Genomic DNA, 26969 nt, shown 5'->3' with positions numbered 1-26969 from the left:
GAAATAAGAAAATATGCATTATATTACCCCCATCAGCCCTCCCTTAAACCTGGCTAACCCAGGATAAAGAGATACACATTTCCCATGGAGAAAAAAGAGTGATGTGAGCACCCAACTTCACCATAATCCCAAGAATCAGGCCTACATCAGTGCCAGACCAACCCCCATGACCTCAGGCTCCAAGTGGGCTCCTGTGGAACACTGTGAACCTAAGCACTAGCCCTGCCTGCCTGCCGACCAAGGCATCAGACTTATTCATCCATAGACCCTACCAGATGTCCCCTCTTATCCTAGAATCTCTGGATGGTCTAGCTGGCAAAAAGTTTTCCCTGCTGAAGGCAGTTTGTAAAGACTGGAAGAGTTGTCTACTTCTTTAAATGCACAGACACCAAGACCATAAGGGACACCAAACAAGACCATAAGGATCTTGAATAATCAAAGTATGGCACCACAAAAGTAAATTAATAAAGCTCCAATAACTGACCCTAAGTAATGGAGATCTATAAACTGTTGGACAGAAAATTCAGAATTCTCTTAAAGAAATTCAGTGAATCACAGTGCAAGCAAATACAGACAACTAAATAAGAAGGCAATACATAAACAAAATAAGATGTTCAAAAAAGAAATAGAAACCATTAAAAAAAAAAAAACCAGAAACCCTAGAGTTAAAGAATGCAATGACTTAACTGGAATTTAATAGAGAGCTTCCACAGCAGATTCAACTAAGCAGGGAAAACAAAAGCAAAAACAGAACAGTGCACTCAAAAACAGGACATTTGAAATTATCCAGTTAGGGGAACAAAAAGAAAACAAAACCAAAAAAAAAAAAAAAAGATGCAAAAGAGTGAAGAGAGGAAGAGAGCCAACATGAATTATAGGATACCACTAAGAGAAACTACCTGCACATTACTGGGGTCCCAGAAGGAAAAGAGATGGAGAAAAGTTCAGAAAGCTTATCCAAAGATGTGGTTGCTGAGAACTTCAAGTCCAGGGAGAGATTTGGACATCCATATGAAGCACATAGGCCTTCCAGAAGTTTCAACACAAAAAAGATCTTCTCTAAGACACATTAAAATAAAAATATCTAAAGTCAAAGACAAAGAGGAATTTTAAAACAGTAGAAGAAATAATATTTCTCATGTACAAGATTCCCATGAGTACAGTGGATATCTTATCAGAGACCTTGCATGCCAGAAGAGAGTGGGGTGAACCAGAGAACATTATGCAAAGAAAAATAGGTCGAAAAGAATTACGGAAATCTGGAATATATGGAATCTAGAAGGAGAAGAAAAGGAAGAAGAAATAATGTGTGGACATGTGTCTGTACTAAATAATACTATGTTGAACAAAGGAAATATGCTTAGTAGAGAGTAAATAGTAAGTTTTAGGCTCATTCATCACTTATTAAAAAAATGGTAACTGAGGAGATGATATGTTAATTACCTTGGTTGTAGTAATTATTTTCCTATATATGTCTATATCAGATCATCATAGTGTATACCTTATATATATATATATATATACATAACATATATATATATAATTTTAAAATTCTGAAGAATGAAAAACAGCTCTATTATGATGTAAGCTAATATTGAGTGACTGGGTCTGTGTTAAGTACTATAGTAAGGGCCTTGAAAAATAAAGGGAAGCACAGCCTTTTTATAGATTCTAGTATAAAAGTATAAAAGCTAAGAATTAGACATTTAAAACTCAATGTAAGTGTGCTTCATCCATATTTATTTTCATCTTTTCTTATTTATAAATGAGCAAGTATTTTGCTGGATCCTTTTTGCTAGTCATTTAGAGGTGAAACAACACTACTGTGTATGAGTCTTGCAAGGGACCCAGTGTATATTTTTCTCTTGAGCATAGCTGTCTCTCACTGAGGATGGATCATTGAAACACCCTTCCTCTCTAATTATAGGTTCCAATGACTGTTAAATGCTTTCCTTTAAGTGTTGCTTTTCAGTGTTCATTGAGATGTAGCCTAATATTTCTAAACTTAGAAGAATATTTTCTGCAAATAATCCTTCTTAAAATGTGCATAATATCATTTTATCTATAAACTAAGACATTTAATATATTTCTTGGAGCACCTGGGTGGCTCCGTTGGTTAAGTGTCCAGTTTGTGATTTGGGCTCAGGTCATGATCTCATGAATCATGTGAACGAGCCCCATGTCAGACTCCAAATGAAATAGAGTTCAATTTACTTCAATACAATACCAAGTATAGATGCACTGTCTTTGGTTACAGAATGACAAATTTTGTGTGTATGGCAGGCACTATCTTTGGTTATGGGATTACAAGGTTTTTTTTTTTTTTTTTAAGATTTTATTTATTTATTTATTTATTTTGGAGAGTGAGAACAGGAGCAGGGGTAAGGGCAGAGGGAGAGGGACAAACAGATTCCCTGGACACGGGACTTGATCCTGGACCCCAAGATTATGACTGGGGTCTAAGATGCTTAACAGACTGAGCCACCCAGTCACCCCAGGGTGACAAATTTTTAAAAAATGGTTCTCTGCTCTCTGAGAGTATGTAATTTAGCAAAGATGATAGAATGAGTGTAACCCAGTGCCGTGTAGTGAGATAAATTTTTTTCACTTGGGAAATTTTCAAGAAGATGTCATATTTGAGCAGGGTTTTGAAGATCAACAGAATCTTGCCAAGCAGCAGAGGTGAGAAGAGATTCTAGGCAGATAGTATAATATGAGAAAAGGTGTGGCAGTTTTCCTGTGGGTGGATGGTGTGTTGGGGGAATCAAGTATGAACATGACAGGGCAAAGAGAGAGATGAGAGATAGGAAGGGAAGTCTGTTGGTAGATTGCTAGGGGAGGTCTTGAAGGCCCGAATTGTAGGTTTTGGGTACTGGGTAAATCTGAATGACTTTATGCAAGTTAATAAAATATTCATCTCTGTGCTTTAGAAAGGTAATTTTGAAGACCAGGTAGAGTCAAATAAGGAATACAGAGAAAGATGTGGAGGAGGAGAAGCTGATCTGTCAACTTCATGTCAGTTGGGACTTTTATGACTTTAAACCTAAAAAGACTTATGATTTTAATTCTAAAAATTATCCTTTAATATTGAGGTGCCAAACTTTCTTGAGATGTAACTGTTGTCAAATTAAGTAGACTTAGTTTAAAAATAGAAATGTTATTTGACTCTACTGTTTTTCCTGGTGTAATGAGATGTTTTATTTTTAATATGGTTAAACTTTATTTTTGGAAAGGTTTTCCTTTTTGGAGATTGACTTTTTCTGTCCATTTCCACAGAGATTGTATCCTGTAGTAGCAGAGTATGGTGTTACCGTTAGAAAATATGTACACACACAGCATTATAAGTCCCTGGTGATATATGTATGTTGCAGGTGTAAGAAAAAAAATCACCCTTTCAGACTCATGAAAAACAGGGCAAAAATCAGAATGCAGTAGAAGAATGTTTGGAAAATAGACAATTGGATTTTAATTTTTAAAAAATTGGAAGTTTTTCCAGTTTTAAAAATTGGAAGTCAGTGATTGAAGGTGTCAGAGGAAAAGAGGGAAGGAGGGTGTCGACAGCAGTAAAAAGGAATGCGGCGTAGTCCCACTACCTCTGACACCATAATTCTCTGCCCAGGGCACCAATGAAGTCCTTTTTTTTTTTTTTTTAATGTGAGAAAGTCGCCCTGTGTGGTCATGAGGATTATTTCGTTAGCCTTCCAGGAATCCTTTTCCCAACCAGTAAAGTAGAAATGAAGTTGTTTATTGATATGGGAAGTTATATAAGGACTATAACCTTGGGTGCTCCATTTTTGACAAGCCAGAAGACAGATTTCTCCAAGCATAAACAAGTTTATCTCATTATCTGGGACTTCTCTTCGTATTACTTTTAGTAAAACACATTCCAGGGCTAAAGCTTGTGGTCATGGAAGGCAAGTAGGGGTAGGATAGAGATACAAATTAACATTTTCCCACCTACTTATTCATCATGTATTTTTTTTACCCATCCATGGGCACAGATTGAACCTCTCTGGTGATTTTCCTCTTTACAAGAAATAAGCTCTTTCAATAATATTTTCCGTAGATTTTTTTCTGAGTTAAGTGCTATGGTAGGCCAATGCAGCTTAACGATAATTCTCATTAGACACCCAGTCACAGCTATAGTCAACTGTCATGCCATTGTAATAATGATATGTCTAACCATACCAATGACTAATACCTGTAACCGAACAAATACTGTTATAGTTCTTTTTTTGAAATGCAGAGTAATTGCTAAAATCCAAAAGCTAACTTGTACAGTTTAGATTTTGGGGATAGGACATGATATTATAAGGAGTATAGATGAGTCTGCCCAAGTAAGAAATTTTCATAAATTATTATAAATAGTGATCTCATAGGCAATGATCTGGAGAAAAAACAGGAAAATAACAGAGAGCTGAGCTGAATACTGTAGTTGTTCCTCCTTATTTATAAAGCACCAGTGGCTCTTATGCCTTAATCAATCTCTCTTGGATTGGATATCCTCCAACTTGCCCAGAAAAAGCAGGGGGGAAAGGTGCCAGATGAGAAGAATGTGACATTCTTGGTCACTGATTTAAATCCTTAATGACAAAAATAGTAGTTTTAAATATTTTACATTAAGCTGTTGCATTGTCTCTCTTTGTGTGAAAACCTGACCCTTTGAAGTACCTGCCAGACTCTATAGAGCTATGATCTTAATTCTTTACCCAGTTGAGAAAACATTTTCCTAATTTTTAAATTAGTATTTAACCTGCATAACTCTACATAAATAATCTCAGTGTTCCCCCAAATTCATTGTTTTGCTCTTGTGGCAAACATCAGTTCCCTGTTTTCATTACCATGATCTTATTTTGAATGCCAAATAATTCTTTCTCTTCTAGGATTTCTTGCAGCTCTGAATTCCCTAAATTTTCAAATCTTATGTGTCACGTATTACTTTCCATTTATTTTTACCTTTTTAATGATAGCTAAGTGTATACTGTGTTGTGCTTCTCTCCACTGTTTAACAGATAAATTATAATTTTTCAGCTCAGTATTTAATTTCCTCACAGTATGGAACCAGCCTACTTGCACAACATTCTCTCTCTACCTTCTATGAACCTGCTCTTCAGCCAGATTGGCTCTACCCACTTCTCTATCTGTTCTGCTGTTCATGGTATTGCCTCCATTTGAAATGCTGCTTTCCTATTTTGACCTGTCCAGAATCCCCTCCATCTGTCAAAGTCCAACGCTTATGGCATATTCTTATTTATATGGGCTGGCTTCTTCCTCATGCGAGTATATCCCAAACATTTGTCACTTTAAACTTACCTGTCAGTTAGTTCTACCTTGCATTATAGATACCTGTGTACCTGTCTCCACTATTAGATTCTATGAGATAAATGCCCAAGATTAGTTTCACTGTAGTTATTTGATTTGGGTATATTTATATCACTACATATTATAACTTATGACATTATCACCCCTTTCATTGGTATTTTATTCTATAGGGACTAAATGAAAAAATATTATCATAATGTATCAATTTTATATGGCAGAGTTAATTTCCAAAGGTGACAACCAAGTTTGATGTATGCTAGCCTGAAAGGAAACTGACTGTCCAGCCTCTATGAAGTAGTGGCAGCACTTGCAAAATGGTCTTAATAAGATTTGCTGTATGAGACAAAGGACCATGACTTCATTCTTACTAACCTCAGAAGCATAATAAACTATGGTCAGTTTGGGCATTTTTCCAATTCTGCCATTAACTTGCTTATAAATTTTGATTAGGGGGCATTGTAAGACTTTTATAATTAAGGGGAGTGCATTCGAAATTTATTTTCTGCGAACAGTTTGTCATATTCTGAAAAATACTGAAGTTCTGTGAATACCTGTAAACTTTAGGGATGGTAAAGTAGGTGGCTGAACAGACTTATTTCTGATAGCGAGTACCTAAAATTAGTTGCAACCTCAAGTCTAAATTTTAATTCTAACAAATAATTGGTTGACTTAAAATATATGTTGGCTAGGCAAACTTCTTAAGATTAACAAAGTGGCTGCATTCCATGGTTATCTCCTCTAGACTTCATCAGTACATAGATCTATTTTGTAATGATTTTTTGCTTTCTTTAATCATGGATTAACAAATATTAACTATTTGTACAAGTCTGAATCAGTAAATACATGTAATTCTATATTTGTAGGAGGCATTTATCTTCTAAGAGTGTTTTGAAGGGTGCAGTTATATCATTAGATGCTTTTTCTATTTTAGTTTTGCTATATAGCAACTTGGAAAAGACTAGATTGTTTCAGAATAAGGTTTCACTTGATATGGGCATGTATACATTTTAAATTTATAAAGGTTATTTTTCAACAGGCTCTCTTCATAAAATCTCTTTTATTTTTCCTTCAAGGATTTTGCCCCATTGGAAATTTTAAGATTTCTGCAAAGTCAGGTTTTTTTTTTTTTTAAAGATTTTATTTATTTATTTGAGAGAGAGAGAGCATGAGCAGGGTGAGGGGCAGAGGGAGAAGCAAACACCCCACTGAGTAAGGAGCCCTATGCGAGGCTCAATCCCAGGACTACTGGGATCATGACCTGAGCTGAAGGCAGGTAGATGCTTAACCAACGGAGCCACCCATGGGCCCTGACAGTCTTCTTTAACCTAAAGAAAGATTCATTTCTTTTTAGAACTGAACCACTGTTTGTGCCCTAATCATGGAATTATGTAGTTTCCAAGTACCTACTTAAATTTTCATTTTTTATGTGTATCAGAAAATATCACAGGTGGCCTTAAGGGAAAGAAGAAACTTTGGGTCTAATTTTTATTCCTTGCTATGCCTTAAAAATGCTCCAGAGGATGCCTCCCACTGTGTGCACTTGAATAGCAGTTATTATTAACTATTGAATGCATCCTATTTGCTTACCACAGTACTGAGTACTTCTCATTTTGATTAATATTTGACATTATGCCATATATATATATATCAGGCAATTTTAATATACATTGTAAAAACAAGGTACTTGAGACCCTGGGAGACTAAATAATTTGTCCCTGAACTTGTGCACTTCTTTTACTTGTTTTACTTTTTCTGCCGAGCACACTTGAGGGAAAGGCCTAAAGACATCTCATCAAGGTACCTCTGCGAGTTCTGGCTTTGAAGCACCACCTTCTTTCCAAGCATATAGCACTGCTAGGTAAAATGCAAAGTCAAAAAAGTCAAAGTCACAGCTGAGCTCATCATGATTTATCATCTCAGTGGCCCACAAATCAAAAGAAAATGCAAGTGATGAGTAGTGAGCTTTGCTGAGGCCTCTCAAGGTGGCCAGAAGGGCCGGAATGACTACTTCCAGAGATTGAAGTCCTTCTACACTGAGTGGAGATCCAGAGCTGGCCTTATAGGTTGAAGCCAGGACATAGAGGAGGACTCATCTGCTTCTGAGCAAGAATGAGAAACCTGCTGCCCACTACTTTGGGCTATATCTTTTGATGCCAAGAATGACCCATAAGGCAGCACCGCCAATAAACTGGGGCTTGAATCCTATCACTCATTGGTTCAGTAATGTTAATTGTAATAGTCCAGATGCCAGCACAATGTAATACTTGAATTACCAATATGAAACTGATTATGTCTAGGTGGTTCTGGGCACCAAATGAGCACAAAATCATTTGTAAGAGAAGGATAATGAGAGAAGGGGGTTGGAGGTATATCAAAAAGCTAAATAAAATTAAATTTTAAAAAATCTCCTGACTTCAAATGAACCTGCAAACAAGAAAAAAATCCAAAGCACATGGGAAAGCTGTACACTAAGAAAGAGCCAATAAAGTCGACCATTGAGAATAGATTTTACTGGAAGAAATTAAAATATTGAAACAGCCTGAGAGAGCATATTTTGGATACTCAAAATATAAACAAAGGATTGGCATCTGTAAAAAGGTAGAAAATCCTGAAATAAAAACAGTCATGATCTAATGCTTTACTTATTTAAAAATAATTTTTAAGGTTATACTGTGGTCCACACACTCTTATGGGTGCCAGAGTGCCAGAGATGGGTGCCAGAGATGTAGGAATGAACCCAAGTAAACAAAAACCATACCTACATATCCTCATGGGGAATTTACCTATTGGTGGTGGAAATGAAATAAGAATAGGCAGAAATCTCGGAAGTGAAAGAGAGCCATTGAAATAAAATTCCCAGTAGAAAGTATAAACTCTACATAAGGAATAACATGGAGGACATTGGGAGATGGAAAGGAGAAGTGAGTTGGGGGAAATCAGAAGGGGAGACAAACCATGAGAGACTGTGGGCTCTGAGAAATAAACTGTGGATTTTGGAGGGAAGGGGGTGGGGGATTTGATGAGCCTGGTGGTGGGTATTATGGAGGGCATGTACTGCATGGAACACTGGGTGTGCTGCATAAACAGTGAATTTGGGGACACTGAAAATAAAATTAAATTTAAAAAAGAGAAAGTATAAACTCCAGACTTGACAATGACACATTTTTTTTTTAATCATTTGGAAGTTATGACTTAGGAAATCACCTAAAAGGCAGTCACGGGAAAATAAGACTTTAAAAGTGTACGTGCGAGGAAAGAAAGAGAGAGAATGAGAGAGAGAACTTCAGATTATGGGAAGAAATAATAGCTGAGTTTATTTTAGAATTGAAGACAAGACTCCTCGCATTGAAAGGACACTCTGAGAACCTATCTGGATAAACAACAATAAATCAGTGCCTGAACACTTGAGGTAAAACTTCAGAACATTGAGGATAAAAGAAAATCTTTGCCCATCAAAGAAAAAATACAGACTAGCCCCAAAGCAAAGGCAACTAGATTGAGAGCAGACACCAAGAGCATTATTGAAGGGGAAAATGTCCTGTAATTTGGATTCTAGAATTTAATGCCACCATATACCACTGACACACTGATCAAACATAGTAATAGAATATCCAACTTTTAAAAACCGAATATTTTGAGGAAGCAAGCCTAGGAAAAAAATGTGTGGCTTAAAAAAAAAATAGTAAAGAGGAACAGCAACTTCTAAATGTCACCAAATTTAACTCTTGCTATAAAAAGTCATAACTAATTTCTATGTAAAGGAAGTTAAGACTACACAAAAGAAAAATGCAAAATGCAAGAGAAGAAGAAGAAATATGGCCCACAAATAAATACAAATTAAAAATAAAAAGACCAAAGGTTGAATTTCTCATGACATCAATGGGAACAAGGATGTGGAAGAATGGTCATAGCCGTATTTTGGTCTGGCAGTCCACATGGGCCAACTGTGTGGGTGACCTTGTAAAGCATGGAAGTGGTAAATGCCAGCTTCTGGGTGGTATTTACCTTAGGAAGGGAGAGTTCAGAGCAAAAGTGGGAGTGGAGAAGGGTGAGCAAGAAGGGGCTCACCTGTATCTGTAATGTTTCATTTCTTTAAAGGGTGAAGCAAAAGTGCCAAGTGCCAGGATCTGTTAAAACATGGTGGTGCATACCTGAATTTTCTTACTTCATAGTATTAGCCTAAATGTGTATGTGTGTAACTGAAATGAGAAGACACTCAGAACTTTCAGGAGTTCCCAATCTTTAGGAGTTCAAATGAATATTTATGCACAGCAATAAGGTTTAAAAAACTCAAAGCCTTTGTCAGGATCTGTTAAGTCCCTGCCTACAGACTCTGCCCCTCTGACCTCTCTCAGTCGCTCATTCATTCTAACCTAACTCCAGCCCCATTACATGTTTTTGTACCTCACGCAAGTCTGGCTCATTTCCTCTTCTCATACCAGCAATCCTGTTGGAGTATTGCTATCTCTTTCTGATACTGGAGAAGATGTCAAAAATTTTAAAAAGTCTCAGATGCCTTTGATTTTGCTCTTGGTCCAGTGCTCTTAGTAGATACTGACTCTGCCAGCTGAATGAAATGATGTTTTCTTGGTGTTTGACTGATGTTCCACCTGAGAATAGTTTATGCCACCATAACGTAGTCCTTGCGAGCAGAACACTGCCTGGGGTGACTGGAGTCCTCATACTCCTGGCAGCCTTATGTGCTCAGGAGCAACAGGTAGCTGTGGGATTTAGACTGAGGGAATAACTTTCCATGGACTCATGTGCTCCTTTCTACCCTATTGATTTTTCTACCAAGCACACTTGAGGAAAGGCATGGGAACATCTGGTCAAGGTATCTCTGTGAGTTTCAGATTTGAGGCACCACCTTTGTTCCAAGATGGTATGTGGAAATCTTTAGGAGTTCAAATGAATATAAGGAATAATAACCTAACTTTGGATGCAGAACTGCTTTTAAATTTTTGTTCTTGTTTGAGTTTGCATTTGAGAGATAAGCTAATTCTCAGTAAGACTGAGCCTGATTTTCATTTTGGAAGTGACTCCTAAAGTTTTCCTAATTTAAAGTGTAAAAATTGATTAAGCCATGCTACTTTATCTTAAAAAGACAAAAACATTAGGTATAATGCTAATGGGAATAGCCATGTATGTGTGTGCACATGCGCATGCGTGCATAGAAGGGGACTCTGGACATAAAGGTCTCTCTCACTGATTTTGCCCACTACTACTCATGCATTTGATAATAACTGGATGGTATTTTGAGGGTCTAAATGGTGCTCCAAAACATCAGTCTAATCAGTTTTATTCTGGTAACTTGTCTGACAATCATTCTAATACTGTGGAACTTATTTTGGTACATTGATACTAAGTGTTCACATCTTGAAAATAATTTCACTTCATCAAAAATAAATAGTAGATGAAATTTAACTTAAGTGTATCCTGTCTTCAGGGGTCATTTCCTTACAATTTCAGCTTAGTATTGGGCCAAGAGCTAAGCAAAACTCAGCAAAATTCTTTGGAAATTGCGTTTAATTATTGCAGGTCACTAAGATTCAATTTCCGGTATTTAAAATACTTGGTGCCGCATTACATCCTGGTGACAAAGAGAAAGAGTATGCTTGAAGAGGGTCTAACTTCCAGTCTGAGCCTAGCTTAGTAAATGAAAGAATTCAACTCAGTACTTGGTTTAAAATTAGTTTTTTGAGTATTACTTTTATAATCTGGCCCAATGAATGAAAACTAGATAATGTTCACCAGTAGTCACAAGAAAATATTATCTCTTCAACTTTTGTGATAATATTAATTATGGAAAATATTAGTGAGCACTTACTCTGTGCTATGTACTATTCTCAAGGTTTTATTTGCATTAACTCATTTAATCTTCTTAGCAGGCTTGTGAAGTAGAAGATAATGTTATCCCCAAATTACAAAAGAGGAAATTGAGGCATACACAAATTAAGTAATGTCTCTGAGACCACACAGCATGTAATGGAGCTGGTGGTAGCTTTAGTTCTTTTCTTTTCTTTTTTTAATTTTTTAAGATTTATTTGAGAGAGAGCATGTGGGAGGCAAGTGGGTGGGTAGGGGCAGAGGGAGAGGGAGAGAAAGAATCTCAAGCAGACTCCCTGCTGAATTCAGAGCTGGAAGCAGGGGCTCCATCTCACAACCCTGAGACCATGACCTCAGCCAAAATTGAGTCAGACACTCAACTGACTGAGCCACGCAGGTGCTTCATTAGGCATTTTCTACTAACAGAAGACTATTGACTGTTTTTGCACTCCCACCCATACTAGCGTGCAACTTGTTTATTCATCTGTCTTCAAAAGGAAATCAGTGAAACTTGCACATCTTTATGCATTTTAGTGTTTCTAGCAATAAATGACCATCTATTCCTTGGATTCTTACAGGGCCTTCTACTTGGACAAGTCAAACTCACCACCCAACTCCACATCCAAGGCTGCCTATGTAGATAAGGTAAAAAGAGATGACTTCATTTGTTTATGCTTTGCTGTTCTTAGATAATCTGTAGTTCTTAGACAAATATCTGTAGCCTCCAAAGCTGTTACCTCCACGAGCAAGATATTTTAGACTCTTCATTAAACCTTTTAACAATGGTGGACTGTAGCCCATCGACAAGCATTTCTTCCTACGGATGTGTGGAGCTTTATGTTCGTCGCTTTTTTTCTGCAGCTAATGAGGCCTCTCAATGCCCTGGATGAACTTTATCGGCTGGTAGCCTCGTTTATCAGATCCAAGCATACGGCGGCCTGTGCAAACACAGCCTGCAGCGCGTCGGGGGTGGGGCTGCTGTCTGTGTCCTCGGAGCTGTGCTCCCGGTTGGGGGCCTGCCACATCATCATGTGTAACAGCGGCGTGCACAGGTATGTCACCTGCCCTGCCATGTCGGCCTCTCTCGGGCCCAATTTCGTTTGGAGGTTCTTGCTTAAATTTTAGTTACAGAAAATGGTTACTGGAAACATTCAGAGGACTTGGGTGTATTTGGAATGAGATTTGGGAAATCAGATCATGGAGACACCGTGTTTTCTGGCTTCACTTTTATGTTTGGTGGCTGGTGATTCATACAAATGAATGCAATCTCACATTTATATCACTGTAGCTTATCTGCCCAGAATCTTATCACCCTGGCATTTATATTACAAGATATTTATACTTTAGGTACAAACTTGTACATCCATTATCTTCATTGTAGGAACTTGCCAGGCTGGAAAGTAGCTAAACAAAACTTTTTTCACTGTACTTCATGGACCTTCCATCTTCGCTGGTTTGTGTTCTGTATTCAGTGATTGTGAGGTGGGTGCTGCCTTGAGGATACCACAGCCTTTCTACTTTTGGCAAAATTAGGTCCAGAAGCCCACACAATATGCATTCCTGGAAATGGAAGAGGAAATCTTAGATGGGTCCAGTGCAGTTGGTTTTTCTTAGGCAGCTGTGCTCAGTCTGGGGTGGCCAAGGTATTCTTAGGAACTCATACGGCTGCATCAGCTACAAAATGGGGGTGTAGGAGCCCGTGTCAGGTCCTTCCCCATGACCACATGCTCCTCCTCTGTCACCTCACCATTTTCACAAGGAAGTGAAACCAAAAGCAGAATGTGGTCCTCATTGCAATCTGAGTAGGCAAATAGTGTCCTGTCACCCACCATAGTCTCTTCCTGGAACTGAGCCAGTTAGATTTTTAGATTGGTGTTATTGTTTAGTCAGATTTACTTGGTACTGGACCTCTGTAAAGGACGGCAGTTGGACTATTAGCTGTGTGACATCACAAAGCAATGATGCTCATGTTAGAGGCATAAATATGGCATGACAGTATGAACAACAAATAACAAAAAAATAAGAAGAAGATATAATAAGATAACAGAATAAGAATAAATAGACCTCCACTGCAAGAAAATGTAAATGACCTCAGAAAGTTACAGCCAAAAACCAAGGTACAGATGGAAAACAGATCTCTGTGATGGGGAAACCTTTCCCTAAAGAAGGTGATGTTTGAACTGGGTTTTGATGAGTCAGGGTGAAGAGGTAAAAAGTGGGAGAAAAATGATCTGAGGCAGCAGGTTCTCATCTGTAAAATTCCATTTCAATTTGGTATGCCTGGATCCCAGTCTTACGCAGCGTGTTCTTGCTTACAAAGTATGGCAAGACCTTATTTCTCTGAAAGGAGTATTATATTCTGTGGTTGAAAAAATATACAGAATTTTCTCCTTTATTTTAATGGCTGTGTATTACTCTGTGCTCTAATGCAAGCTGTAATAAGCTTAATTGAAAATATCGTCTGCAACCAAATGAATAAAATATTATTTCATAATTTGTTTACTAGCTGAGAAGTGATCTCTCCCTTCTGATCAACTCGTGTTCACTCCTTCTGTTCCCACTTATTCATTCACTCATTTATGCATTCATTATTCATTCACTCAATAAATATGCATTGAGCACCAATTACGTGCCAGCCCTGGTCTAGTTGCTGGAGGTACAGGATTGAAAAATTAAAGTCTCTGTTCTCAAACAGAGTTCATCCTGTTGGGGGTAACAGATGATAATGTAAATAAATACATATGTAATGTGGTAAATGGAATAAATAGAAAAAAGAACAGAAGTCAGAGGGGTAGAAGGGGGGGTAGTACCATCCAACAAGGGATTTCATCAGAGACTTGTGTGAAATGAAGGAGTGATATTTATGCAAATATCTCAAAGAAAGAACATTCTATCTTGGGGAGCAGCAGTGCAAATGTGGGAGCTCAAGGAACGGCATCGAGGCCATTGTGGCCTCAGCCAAGTGTCATTTCCTTGAATATTATTGTTCTTATCTCACCCTGGTACAAGAGCATAGCTGTCTGAGGACTGGATGCACCATGACCACGAAGGGGGCACTTCAGACTTTGAAACTACAAGCATACCCTCTTACCTCAACATTAATTTGCTGAAAGTTAATGCAATTAAATCTGCATTTAATCCTAGAACCATGACAAGGTTGTCCCAGTTATTCTCTCTGCTACCCCATGAGCAGTTTTAGAACCTGACAAATGTTACCTGGGAGAAATAGATTGATGGCCTACAGCTGTTTTATAATTACCATAATCACTAGTTGGTGTGTTGAGACCACAAGGAATGTTGAAATTTCAAAGTAGTTTGATTTTTTCCATTTCTACTGTTCAAAATAAATGTAGCTTTAGTTAGTTCATTTCAGACATTTACTGAGGTATAGATAGCCACAAATACTCCATGACAAATGCTGAATTTAAAGTTAACACTAGTTGAAAATGGTACAGATTTATTTTTCTATTATGCAGAATAAAATGGGAGTTTAATATTATCTTTTAATCTCTCAGTAAAGGCTATGCTTACATTTTTCATGACAATAAAATGTGCTAACTTATATTGGATTTAGAAATCTCACCTAAAGACTGTTCTTAAAATAATTCTTCCATAATTATAATTCAGTCAGCTAGAGAGAAACCCAAGTAGATTCACACCTGAACATAGCATTGAGCATGGAGGCTTGCCTTCAGGTTCTGAAAAAGGGGAGAAGTTGACAGTGTGAATCAGAATAAATATTACACATACCACTTTCATAATTTACGTTTAAAATCAATACAAGAAATGGTCAACAATATCGACGTTAGACAATTTCCTGCCTTTTCTGATTTTATTTGCAAAATAGAGAATCTAAAATGTTTTTAGAGTATTGAATGATTCTGCGTCTGTTTGATATTAAAGAGAAGAATGTGGTTTTTCAGAATGAAAAGGCAGATTTAATTAGCATTAATGTCTAGATGTTTTAATGCCAACCTGAATTGGATGGCAGAGCTGCATACAGCAGTGAATGCAAGATTAGTAGGAATAGAATTCAGGATGAATTATTAAAATCTTCTCATAGCATTTAGCCTGGCTTTGTTTTTATTAAATTCTTTTCCCTCGGGAAATCCTTTGTGTGTATTACAATTCTACTGATGAACTTCCCAGCCCACACTCTCTTAACTATTCACTTGTATCCCTTATCTTCATTGCTATTGGACCGTGCGAGAATAGGACTGTCTCTTCTTAAAGACAGGTTTTTGCCTTTTGAACAATGTAAACTTGATATTAAAGGTAGCTTAGCAAATGGAACATTTTTATATAATGTCTTCCCCTGACATGACTTCTTTCATGTTCATTTTGTGTCTTCTCTTGCCATGTCCATCAAACAGCGCACATTGGAACCTGGTTTTATTAGTAAATAGAGATCAACAACCTGCTTTATGCTCAAAACAACTGTCTGTATTTCCAAAATGTACACATAAACTTTCTCATTATCATTTTCATTGGTTACATGGTTAATCCAAGCAGTCGCTGTGCTATGGTTTACGAAACGATCACTTTAGTGGTTTATCTTCCTTGTCCATTGCCTGAGAGGCTTGCAAGAGAGGCTGTTTCATTATGTAGCTGTTCAGATTTCCATTTTATTTTCTATTAAGTTAAAAGAAAAACAAAAATATCCTCCAGTTAGAATTACTAGGTCAAGGAGTTTAAACCTTTATGGTCAATAATATATCCTGTTCAGGTTCTTGAAAGGATTGTCCTCATGGACAACACAACCAGCAGGTTAGATGGCTGTGTAGCATTTTCACCCTTTCCTGGTCTGCAGAGGGTTCTTATCCATTTATCTATGGTGCTTCTCTCCTAGATGTACAATGATACGTCACTAGCGCTTTAGTTTATAGTTCTGCGATTAACAAATACAAACATTGGAATTGAATAGTTTTTTTGAATTTCATTTTCAAAGATTTATGCCATACACTGTCTGGATATATGCTTTATAGACAGAATTGGTTTCTGCCAAACTGAACCTTTTTAAAATATTGAATCGGCCTGTGACTTTTCCAGTTCTCTCTTGTACTCCTGCCAGCTGCTGGTTGCAGGCAATCCAAAAGCATGCAAACAGGGATTCTCAATTTCCCTTTTATTTCACCCCGCAGCATCCTTCCATCCAATGTGGTATTGCATTCCGCTGTAGTTCTTTATTCCCACCCCAGCTTAACAGCCAACTCTTTGTCTTTAACCAGTATACATCAGTATACTGCAAATGTTGCGAAACCTGAGTCTTTCTGTGTCCAAAAACAAAGATGTCGGTTTCTTCCCACCACATTATCTTCTGCTTCCTTCGCCACCAGGAACAAGTGGGTGGAATTTTCCAGGGGCTACCTGAAAGGGTATGTCAAAGAAACTTCTAGTGAGGGCAGGCAATCTGGGATCACAGGTTTTCCCTCTAAGGACTTGGTCCAAGGAGTTTTTGTCCTCGTACTCTCAGTATCTTTTAGTAGTTGGTTTTCAGTGATGTCAGAACTTGGTACAACCTCACTGGAAGTTGTGTGAGGTGAGCATAGGCCTCGCGTGTAACTCGCCCTGTGATGTCTTTGAGCCCAAACCTTGGAGATCTGTACATATAAATTACACTTTGTCTTCATGCTTTGTTGTGAGGACAGATGTCTTCCAGGAAACAATGGGCTGCGTTTTTAATGTACCTTGTACCTCACGTTCACTCCTCTAGTGGAATTTGAGACCAGCAGCACCAGGAAGGTCATACTGCGTCAGGGATTCTCCATACCCAGCCTTAGTCAGTGTCTTGTCTTCTGATTAGAAACCTGCATGGGGTTGGGGGAGGTGGGCCGCGGGGGAAGAACCCTGCATGGGGGTGAGAAAGAATCAGTCTGTGGCAAGGCCTACCTGTTCTCATTCTTTAAAAACATATTGATAAACATCAAGCTAGCTACTATCTGTGTATCACAGTGTTATACGTCTCTCTCTTTTTTTTTAAATAACTTGTAGAAATTAGTTTTAACATATATAAAGTTTTAGAACGCAAGGGCCACAAAAATGTGAAACTTCTAACTTAAGCGGGGTCTGTTCCCAAGATGCTTTCCTTTGTTGGTTGTGGGGACCTTGAGACGTATTTTTGCACTTGACTGTATTACCAGTGGTGCTTGAATCTTCCCCTTCCCCGACAAGCACTTACATAATCCATCCTGTGATCACAGTCTAGGTCCCAAAGTATGACTATAAGCATTTCTTAGGAAAATGAAATCTTGGAGTTAAAATATAAAAACTGAAGAGAAATGTATAAAACTTGGTTCATCCAAGTTTTTATTTCAAATGAAGATGAACATGTAAGCAATTTTTTTTAGAGTTTTTAAATTTATTTGACAGAGACAGAGATCACAAGTAGGCAGAGAGGCAGGCAGAGAGAGAGAGGAAGCAGGCTCCCTGCCGAGCAGAGAGCCTGATGAGGGGCTCAATCCCAGGACCCTGAGATCATGACCTGAGTGAAGGCAGAGGCTTAACCCACTGAGCCACCCAGATACCCCAACCACTTTAAAACAAACAAACAAACTTTTTTTTCAGGTGACTATCAATTAGCAATTTTAGAAACCACTTTTATTTGAACTTTGAAGGACTTTCTTAGCAATGTTTTATTCTGTCATAAACGTGACATCAAAGGACAAATTGACAAATAAGCCCAGCTTCAGGAATGCAGAATCTTACAGAAGTGGGGCACTCAAGGTGACCTGACTTAGGTAATCAGAGTCCTAATAGGGCAGATGATAAAGCTGCATCTTTTTCCATTGGGTGGTGAAAACATCAAGTAAAATGAGTAGATGTATTCCGGGGATTTCATCTGTACCTTATAGTCTAGGTATCAAACAGAAAAAAATTACTGTAATAAACAAATGTTGGTTTCAACCATACCCATTTCTCTTTTGCTCAAAAATTACTTGAGAGATTCAATAACAAGATGAGTAGAAATACTTGAATTTTAAATCTCCAGGAAAAACATTTTTGCTGGCTCATGGTCTCAGGATCATGATCCCAACAAGAAGTTCTAAAATTATGCTCTGTAGGAATCTGAAGCACATTAGTCTAAAACACTACTTTCGTATATAAAGGTAGTAGTAGTAATGACAGAAATGACATTTAAAATTGCCATTAAATATAGCTGCAGTTATTATTTTTAACATTTACAATTTGATTTTATCAATGCAATTGTTCTCATTTGTTTGAAATCTAATAAAATCATTAATGTATCAAAACAAACAAAAACTATAAAATTGTTTAGAAGAGAAAAAATCAGAATCTATTAGGATGGAGCTATGGGAGAAAGATAAAATATATTATACTCATGATAGGATTTAAGTATAAATCTTTATTACTCTGCCAAACTCATAGGAGCAGAGGATAGAATGGTGGTTAGCGTGGGCAGGTAGGAGGAGAAAATGGGGAGATGTTGGTCAAGGGATCCGGAGTTTCAATTATGCAAGAAGAATAAGTTCTGAAGATCTAATATACAACAGTGCGACTATAAGTAAAAACACTGTTTTGTATATTTGGACATTTGTGAGGAGGGTAGATCTTAAGTGTTTTTACTACCAAAAAAAAAAAAGAGGAAGAAGAAAAAATTTTGTGTGTGGTAATTGTGTGGGGTGATGGATATGTTGATCAACTTGTTTGGATGAATATTTCATAATGTATATGCATATGTAAATATATATCTATAAAATCATCAAATTACATATCTTGAACATAAACAATTTTTTATTGTCTATTAAACCTCGGTAAAACTGGGGGGGAAACAAGAAAAAAACAAACCCAAAATTTCAAATTATGCTGATGTATAAAATAGGCAAATATACCTCCACAGTTTATACAAAATTATCCTAATTTTAAAAACCAGATAAATAATACAGATATTTTAAGATTTTAAGAAATTCAAGTATTTCAAAAAAAAAAAAAAAGAAATTCAAGTATTTCAAAGATGATAGAAGTTTCATTCTTTATCTCTCTTTATCTTTTATAAAAATTCTTTACCTTAGAGGTGGGTCAGGTTTGCATATATTTTTGTTTTGTTACTCTGACTTTTCTTTGTACTTGATATGAACCTTAATAAATTAGTATATTAAATTATTCTGTAATTTTAAAATGCCCATTGTTCTCTTCAAATTAGATTACTGTGAAAGAAGAATAAGACAGTAATTATGAGAGTGACTTACTGCAGTGGTTTCTAGTTTTGACTTCAATTACCACATGATATTGGCCTGACCAGCCTTAATTTCTGTACATAAAAACGAGAGCTTATACATGATTATCTTCCATCATTAAAACTGGGGAAGACTCGGTAATCTTAATACATTAAACATATCTTGATGAAAATAATCTAGAAGAGTGGATTTTTAAAAAATAAATTTTAATATAAGCTCTACACCCAATGTGGGGCTTGAACTCACAACCCCAAGATCAAGCGTTGTGTGCTCTACCACACACACTACTACCTGAGCCAGCCAAGCACCCTGATAAAAATAATCTAAATATATAATTATTAGTTAAATTTCATCAGTATGTGCCAAACCCAATTTTACTATTCGAGCATATTAGTAAAATTTAAGTATTTGTGTTACTAAATTTTATTTGTATTTAGCTATTTAAAAGTGTTAAATATAAAAATCTACTATACAAATTGTTAAAGAGAGCATGATTCTTCAAAATTTATTTCAAAGAAGCTGAAGTTATTATTTTTCCTAAACCTCCAAAATTATATTTAAAGCAAAATAAAATGCCAGTCACTCTCTGGAATGTGTTCCTGAGGGCTTCAAGGTTAGTGATTTTATAACCACTCTATTGTCATAAGTCAAAATTTCTGTCCTCCCGAGGAAGAAATACAGGTATCTCTGTATGAACCGGGAGCAGGTGGCGTGGAGAAAGTTGACAGAAGGAAGTGGCAATCTCTGCCTTTACGATGTGAAACTTAAATCGGTGGTAGGTCACCTAACATCGTCTGGAGGAATACAGAGGCGTGAGATTGAAATCCTGCTAGGCGAGAAGGATGTAAGGTTACACCTGCTGTAGGTTTTAAAGCATGACTCGTGCTTAGCAGGTGAAGGCAATGAAGGAGGATGGCTCAGTGGAAAGGAAAGGGATAAAAATACAGTGCTGAGATGGGTAACGGCGTACCACATGGGGGTGGTCACAGTAAGGAGTTTACTACTTCTGGGCAATGAAGTGAGAAAGGGCATGGTGGGGAGATGAAACCAGAAGAATGGAAGGGCCAGATAGCTAGGTTAAGGATTTGGGACTCCCTCCCTGGGGCCCCAGGAAGCCAATGAAGGGTTTTCAGCAAAATAATATTTGATTAGATTTTTAAAAGATTTTTATTTATTCAGGAATGCCTCGGTGGCTCAAAGGGCTAAGTGTCTGCCTTCAGCTCAGGTCATGATCCTGGGGTCCTGGGATCCAGTCCCACATCTGGCTTCTGGCTCAGCCAGGAGTCTAATTCTTCCTCAGCCTAGCACTCCCCGTGCTTGTGGTCTCTCATTCTTTCTCTAGCAGATAAGTAAATAATCTTTTTTAAAAAGATTTTATCCCCTATTCATTTATAAGTGGGGGTGGGGAGCAGAGGGAGAAGCAGACTCCACACTGAGCTGGGAGTCAGATGCAGGACTCAATCCCAGGATTCTGGGCTCATGATCTGAACCCAAGACAGATGCTTAATACGCTAAGCCACCCAAGCGCCCTAGAGTTTTTTTTTTTGTTTTTTTTTTTTTTAAAGATGGCTGTCATGGTCTGTGATGGGACAAGGATGGAGACAGCGAGACAGCTGCAACTTCACAATAGTACAAGCAGAAATGAGGAGGTCGCAAACTGAGGCACTGGCAGAAGGTGGAAGAGAAAGGGGAGATGTGAATAGCATGAAACGCCAAGTAACAGAACTTAGATAATAGGTGAAAAATAGAGGAAAGGGGGAGAGGGAGAGATTTTGATGATTCCCCACATCCAGCTTGGTAAGATGGTGGGGATGGGGGTTGCCACAGGGACAATATGCATTGTTTAGGGGCATGGTGGAGAGGGATGTGGAATTTATCTGTTACATATTGAGTTTAGATGTCCTTGGCGTCTCCTATGGGGATGTCCTTTGACAGATAGTCAGCAAGAACTGAAGGCATATATATGCATAAATGGACATAATATAAGTGGGTACACACAAGCACACAGAAAAGAGGCTATGGAAATACAGAGGTGTGTCACCTTCCAGAGGTGGTGGGGATCCTGGTGATTGGAACCAAAATGATGAGGGGACTACTAACTGAGATCAGTAGGTAACTTTATTTCTCACAGTCACTTCTTCTATACTTTACAAGATCTTGTTACAAACAGGATACAGTGATGTATACAAAGATGTACTTGTTTACAGGGTGTGAACTGCATGTGAGACGTGAACAACAACGATTATCTCTTAGCTTCAAACGAGGAGAGCAAGTTAATGATTCTTCACACTTATCAGATCCATCTATTCTAAAGGAGGACAGGAAAGCACTCCGGGGATCCTCTCATATCTATTCCCGGCACCTGCCCAGGGAGACTTTTGCCCTCCATCTCCTGGAGTTTTCTCACAGAATCTGACAGAACACTAGCCACATGGGTGAGGATCTGGGTTGTGTTCCAACAGTTCCCCATTTTTTGTTTTTTAATTGCAACATCTTAAGAGCCAATTCCAAGCTAGATGCCTGTTGTTTGTTCACTCGTCGTTTGAGGAGACAGTACCCTATAAGTATTTTATATCCTAGAGAAATGTTGAAAGGGGTACCTTCATCATGAGGATGTTTTGGTCCCTCCTGCGTCCAAGGAGAGGGCATATGCATAGAATCATTTGTGTATATTATAGGCGACTTTCCACTTTACTGAACCAAGCATAAGAGTGGTATGAGGTATCCATGCCCAATATATATAATTTCCGCTTACCGTTGATGTACAGGTCAGGAGAGCAACCATAGCCAAAAACAAATTCTCAGGAGTCTGTGCTTCTGATAGATTGTAAAACTGCTTCTCCTTTAGCTGACAGGGCCTTAATCTGACCTCATGTGGGTGGATCAGTCTTACACTGATTTGGTCACCTGTGGTCTCTTCTTCAGAAGGGACAGCACATGCATCTTTTGAGTGACCTCCTTGTCTCTTGTGTCTCCAGATATTTCTTGGAGATCGAGGGTGCAGTAGTTATCAGCAGGGTCAAGGGTCTTTCGGGGCCTGATGAGCCAAAGAGGAAGCCATGGTGTTTCGGAGGGTCCATCACTGGAATCTGAGGATGTAAGAGCAGACGCTCGGCCTTTTCTTAATAGGAGGCCAGGGAGCCATTCATTAAAAGATTTGAACCAAATACAAATAGATGCTTCAAGGGATTGCTGTGATTGTGAGAAGTGTTTTTCTGCTGCTGTCTGAACGTGGTCACCTTGGGATAAATTCAAAAAATTAAGAGTAGATAAAAAGAGTGCTAAAACAGCCTTGGAGGTTCCCCCTTTTTGCTTTTTAATAATTGCAGTTTTAGTGTACGATGAGCTCGTTCAACTATACCTTGTCCTTGTGGGTTATAAGGTATACCTGTAGTATGATGAATCTGCCGATCAGAAAAAAAGGCAATAAATTCATGGCTTGTGTAAGCCAGTGCATGACCAGTTTTTGTGGTAGTAGGGACCCCATAACACTAAAACATTGCAATAGAGTAGAGTGGACAGCAGTTAAGGACTTGGAGGATTGAGGAACTACCCGAAGAAATTTTAGAAAATGTATCAATAACAACATGTAAATAAGGTTGACGAGGGAAGAGATCGAAATGAGTTACATCCATCTGCCATAGTTCGTTGGCTTGTGAGCCATGAGGATTGGCTCCTGAAGGATGTGGGCAACAGGACAGGATTGAACAATGTTCGTTGCCCTTTGAAGTGGAATGCGGTAATGGTTATGCAGCCAATTAGCATTAGTATATAAAACCAAGTGTTTATCTGCAGTGTTTCATCTGATGTGAAAATAGGACATGTCAGGATATCTGGTTGGCGGTTATCTTCTACCATGGGTCCTGGGAGAGAAGAATGGGCCCTAATATGGGTGACATAGAGAGGATGGGAATGTGATTGTACAAGGGACTGTAGTTTTGTGAGAAGATGTAACTATTTTTGTGTTGTAGGTATCTAAGCTGTTTCAATGGCGGGAAAGAGACCAACTACATAAGCAGAATCAGAGACAATAATAGGTGCGAAGATATACGAGTTAATAGAGCAGTAAGAATGAATATTTCTGCTTATTGTGCTGATGAATACTCGCTTTGAATTGAGAAGTTACGCCAGGTCCATGTATGCCCCCTTTTTCAGTAGAGGAGCTATCAATATAATACGTGGGAACACCTGGAGTTGGACTAGTTTTACAGACATTAGAAATTATAAATGATGTCTTTTTTAGGAAATCCCATAATATACTAGCAGTGTAATGGTTTCCAGTGGTTCTGGAGTATCCTGCTAAACCATTAAGGAGATGATCATTCATAGGGAATAGGGAAGGAAAATGTTTTATAGAAATAGGAAGAATGATAATGTGAGGGCCATATCCTTATATTTGAAGACATCTGGTTTGGGCAAGAATAATGAGATCTGCAAGGAGGTCAACATATGCAGTTAAAACCTTAGGAGCTCGGTGTTTCAAGTAGATCCATTCTAAAGAAGAGTCTTGTTGAGCTGTCACCCCCTAGGTGAATGGGGAGTAGGGAACAGAAGTACCAGTACAGGGAATATAGGATCAAATGGACACAGGAACATTTGATGAAGGCGTTCTTCAAGGAATTGAAGTTCCTGTGGCGTAAAGCTTCGAGGACTATCAAGGTTAATGTCTCCCTCAAGAGTGGCAAATAGATTTGTAAGTTGATGTGTAGGAATACCCAACATTGGGCATAACCAATTAATATCTAATGATTTTTGAAAATCATTTAGAGTACTTAAAGTATCTCTATCAATGGAGAACTTTTGAGGACCAATGGTGGTACATTCTATAATACGATCTAATTAGAAGAAGGGTGGAGTAAATTGTACCTTTTCAGGAGCTATTATAAGACCAGCCTATTGTGGGTACTGTTGTATGTTTGAAAACAATTGATGTAAGACCTCTGGAGTTGGGGCTGCTAGTACGATATCATCCATGTAATAGATAATATAACATGTGGGATATAACTGTCAAGAGGGCTCAAGAATTTTTCCTACAACATATTGGCACATTGTAGGAGAGTTAGTCATGCCTTGAGGGAGAACTTTACATTGAAATCTTTGTAAAGGTCCCTTTTGGTTTACTGTTGGAATTGAAAACGCAAAATGCTCTTTGTCTGAGGGGTGGAAAGGAATAGTGTAAAAGCAGTCTTGTAAATCCAAAACTGCTGAAGGCCATTTATAGACATACAAGAGGGAGCAGGAAGTCCTAGTTGTAATGCACCTATAATTACCATTGCAGCATTAATATTATGGAGATATATTAATAATCTTCATTTGCCTGACCTTTTGTTTATAACAAAAATTGGAGAATTCCAAGGAGAAAAAGAAGGTTCAATATGTACTTTTTCTAATTGTTCTTGAACTAAGCCTTTTAGAGCCTTCATTTTTCTAATGTGAGGGGCCATTGAGGGGTCCAAATAGGCTTGTTACTTTTCCAGGTGATTGGAATTGGTTAAAGGGCTTTATCAACCCCAATGCCCCCTATATAAAACCCAGCCCAGCATAAGTATTATTAAGGTTAAGATCTATAGGTTCAGGCACCTTTGTAAATTTTTACCTAAGCCTTTCCCAGGAATATGCCCCATGTTTTTCATCATGTTTTTTTACAATTGAGGATGTAGGTATGAGAATTTCAGCATCCCATTGTTGTAAAAGATCTCGTCCCTAGAGATTAATGGGTACGAGGGCAATGTATGGTTGAATATGACCTTGTAATCCCTCTGGGCCCCTAAGGGGCAGAGGTCGGCTGCTTTGTCTCAATTGTTGAGTAATTACATAGCCAAGACCTTCAAGGGCATAATCAGCAGGCACTGTAGGCCATTGGCATGGCCAACATTGACAAGAAATGATAGAGATATCTGCTCCAGAATCTAAAAGCCCTTCAAATATTCATCCCTTAATAGAAAGCTTCATTTGAGGTCAACTTCCTTCAAATAGTTTCTTAGAAAAATGAATCTTTTTATTAGTACTGCAGAATCCTCCTTCCCTGAAGTTTGAAGATTCAGTAGGCATAATATAGGGAAGTAACAAAAGTTGGACAATGTGTTCACCCACTGAAAAGGTCCAAGGAACAGTGACAGAAACCATAATTTGAATCTCACCATAGTAATTGGAGTTGATAACTCCAGTATGTAGTGTAACTCCTTTCATAGTTACACTGCTTCATCCAAGCAGGAAACCAACCATATTTAGGAGTATAGGTCCATATAGGTTTGTTGACAATTTATAAGGACATTGAGATGGATTTATTAAACCAGCCTTAGGGAAATATATCAAGAGCAGTGCTCCCCTGTGTAGTAGAGACTAAATCTGTTATTGAGAGTCACTACTGGGTACAGACTGAATAGGACAGTTCCGTGGCCCCACATTTATTGGGGCCTGGGGTTGGCCCCTTAGGGAGTTTCCCTGATGAGGGCTCCCCAAAGGATTTCCATCTTTATAGGTTTTTTACTTACATTCTTTAGCCCAATGTTTGCCTCTTCGACAGCAGGGACCAACAGTAGGGGGTTGAATCTTGGATTTATTCAGGCGATTGGCAGGAGAGGGAGCAACCAAACAGGGAGGGAGGTGGTACTGTTTTTTTATATATCCTGTTTGTCCACAATTAAAACATTTTCTTTGTAATTGTTTTTGAACAGCCATGGTTTTTAATGCTGTTATTTGGGCCTGATATTTAAAGAATCCTACATTGCGACAAGCCTTTAAATAATCCAAGACATTGCCAGATTCTCTAAGAGGTCCCATCAGGGCCTGGCGATCTTCATTAGCATGATCATACGCTAGTTGTCTTAAGAGTATTTCCTGAATTTGTTCTCTTACCTGCTTTTCCAATGATTCTTTTAACCTGCCTATAAAATCAACGTATGGCTCTTTAGGCCCTTTTTGTATTTTTGTAACTGGTAATATAATCGGTACCCAAATTAATTTTTTGCCGGGCTGTAGGGCCACTTCAAGTACGTGGGGAAGGGCTGCAGGAGGAATGTTATGAGTTTGATGATTAGAAGTCATCCAAGCTCCTGTTCCCGTGAGCGTATCATAAGTGACAGCTGCGACATTCCCTCTCTGACCTAAGTTCCTAACCTTTTCATGTGCCTTCTCAGAAAGCCACATTTTCCATTGTAGAAATTCAGAAGGTTAGTACCATTTTGGCTCTGAGATAAAAATCATAAGGAATCCAGTGGGTGCTATTGCTCCAACTGGATAAATATTCATAACGAAAGGAGAAGTAGGCTGGTACATAGAACATGCCTTTTTAAATTCCCTTACAGTCTCCATCGGCTTCAAGTATTTGGCCCATTACAGGGAAAACTAAGTGAAGCTCATGGGGACCAGACAGTGTAGAAATAGAATTGTGTTTTCTAGGTTTTGTTGGTCTTAACTGTAATGTGCATAAATTCTCATCCAACCCAGTGTCATCTCCCTCATCCCCAAAGAGGTCTGCTGCTATTTCCTCATCCTCATCCTGGGAGGGAATCAGAGGTGCGGTGGCCAAAGGAGAAACATGGCATTTGTCATTTTCACTGAAAAATATTTTTTACTTTCAGGTTGAATTCGTCGGGTTGTTTCATCATCTAACGCATACATATG

At 38.2% G+C, this 26969-nt stretch overlaps 1 protein-coding gene across 5 annotated transcripts in view; it reads left to right on the top strand.

The window, feature by feature from the left end:
• PREX2 (phosphatidylinositol-3,4,5-trisphosphate dependent Rac exchange factor 2) overlaps positions 1-26969 on the top strand; it is a 347111-nt gene that overhangs the window by 243428 nt on the left and 76714 nt on the right. For all 5 annotated transcript variants that reach the window (XM_045063234.1, XM_045063231.1, XM_045063230.1 and 2 more), the window contains 2 exons: positions 11727-11793; positions 12010-12200. In XM_045063234.1, coding sequence (XP_044919169.1) covers positions 11727-11793; positions 12010-12200 — 258 coding nt within the window. The remainder of the gene's footprint in view (positions 1-11726; positions 11794-12009; positions 12201-26969) is intronic.

This window comes from Mustela putorius, unplaced genomic scaffold (genome assembly GCF_011764305.1).
Source record: "Mustela putorius furo isolate JIRA1106 unplaced genomic scaffold, ASM1176430v1.1 tig00003846_pilon_pilon_pilon, whole genome shotgun sequence".
Lineage (NCBI taxonomy): Eukaryota > Metazoa > Chordata > Mammalia > Carnivora > Mustelidae > Mustela > Mustela putorius.
This window is presented reverse-complemented; position numbering and strand designations above follow the sequence as displayed.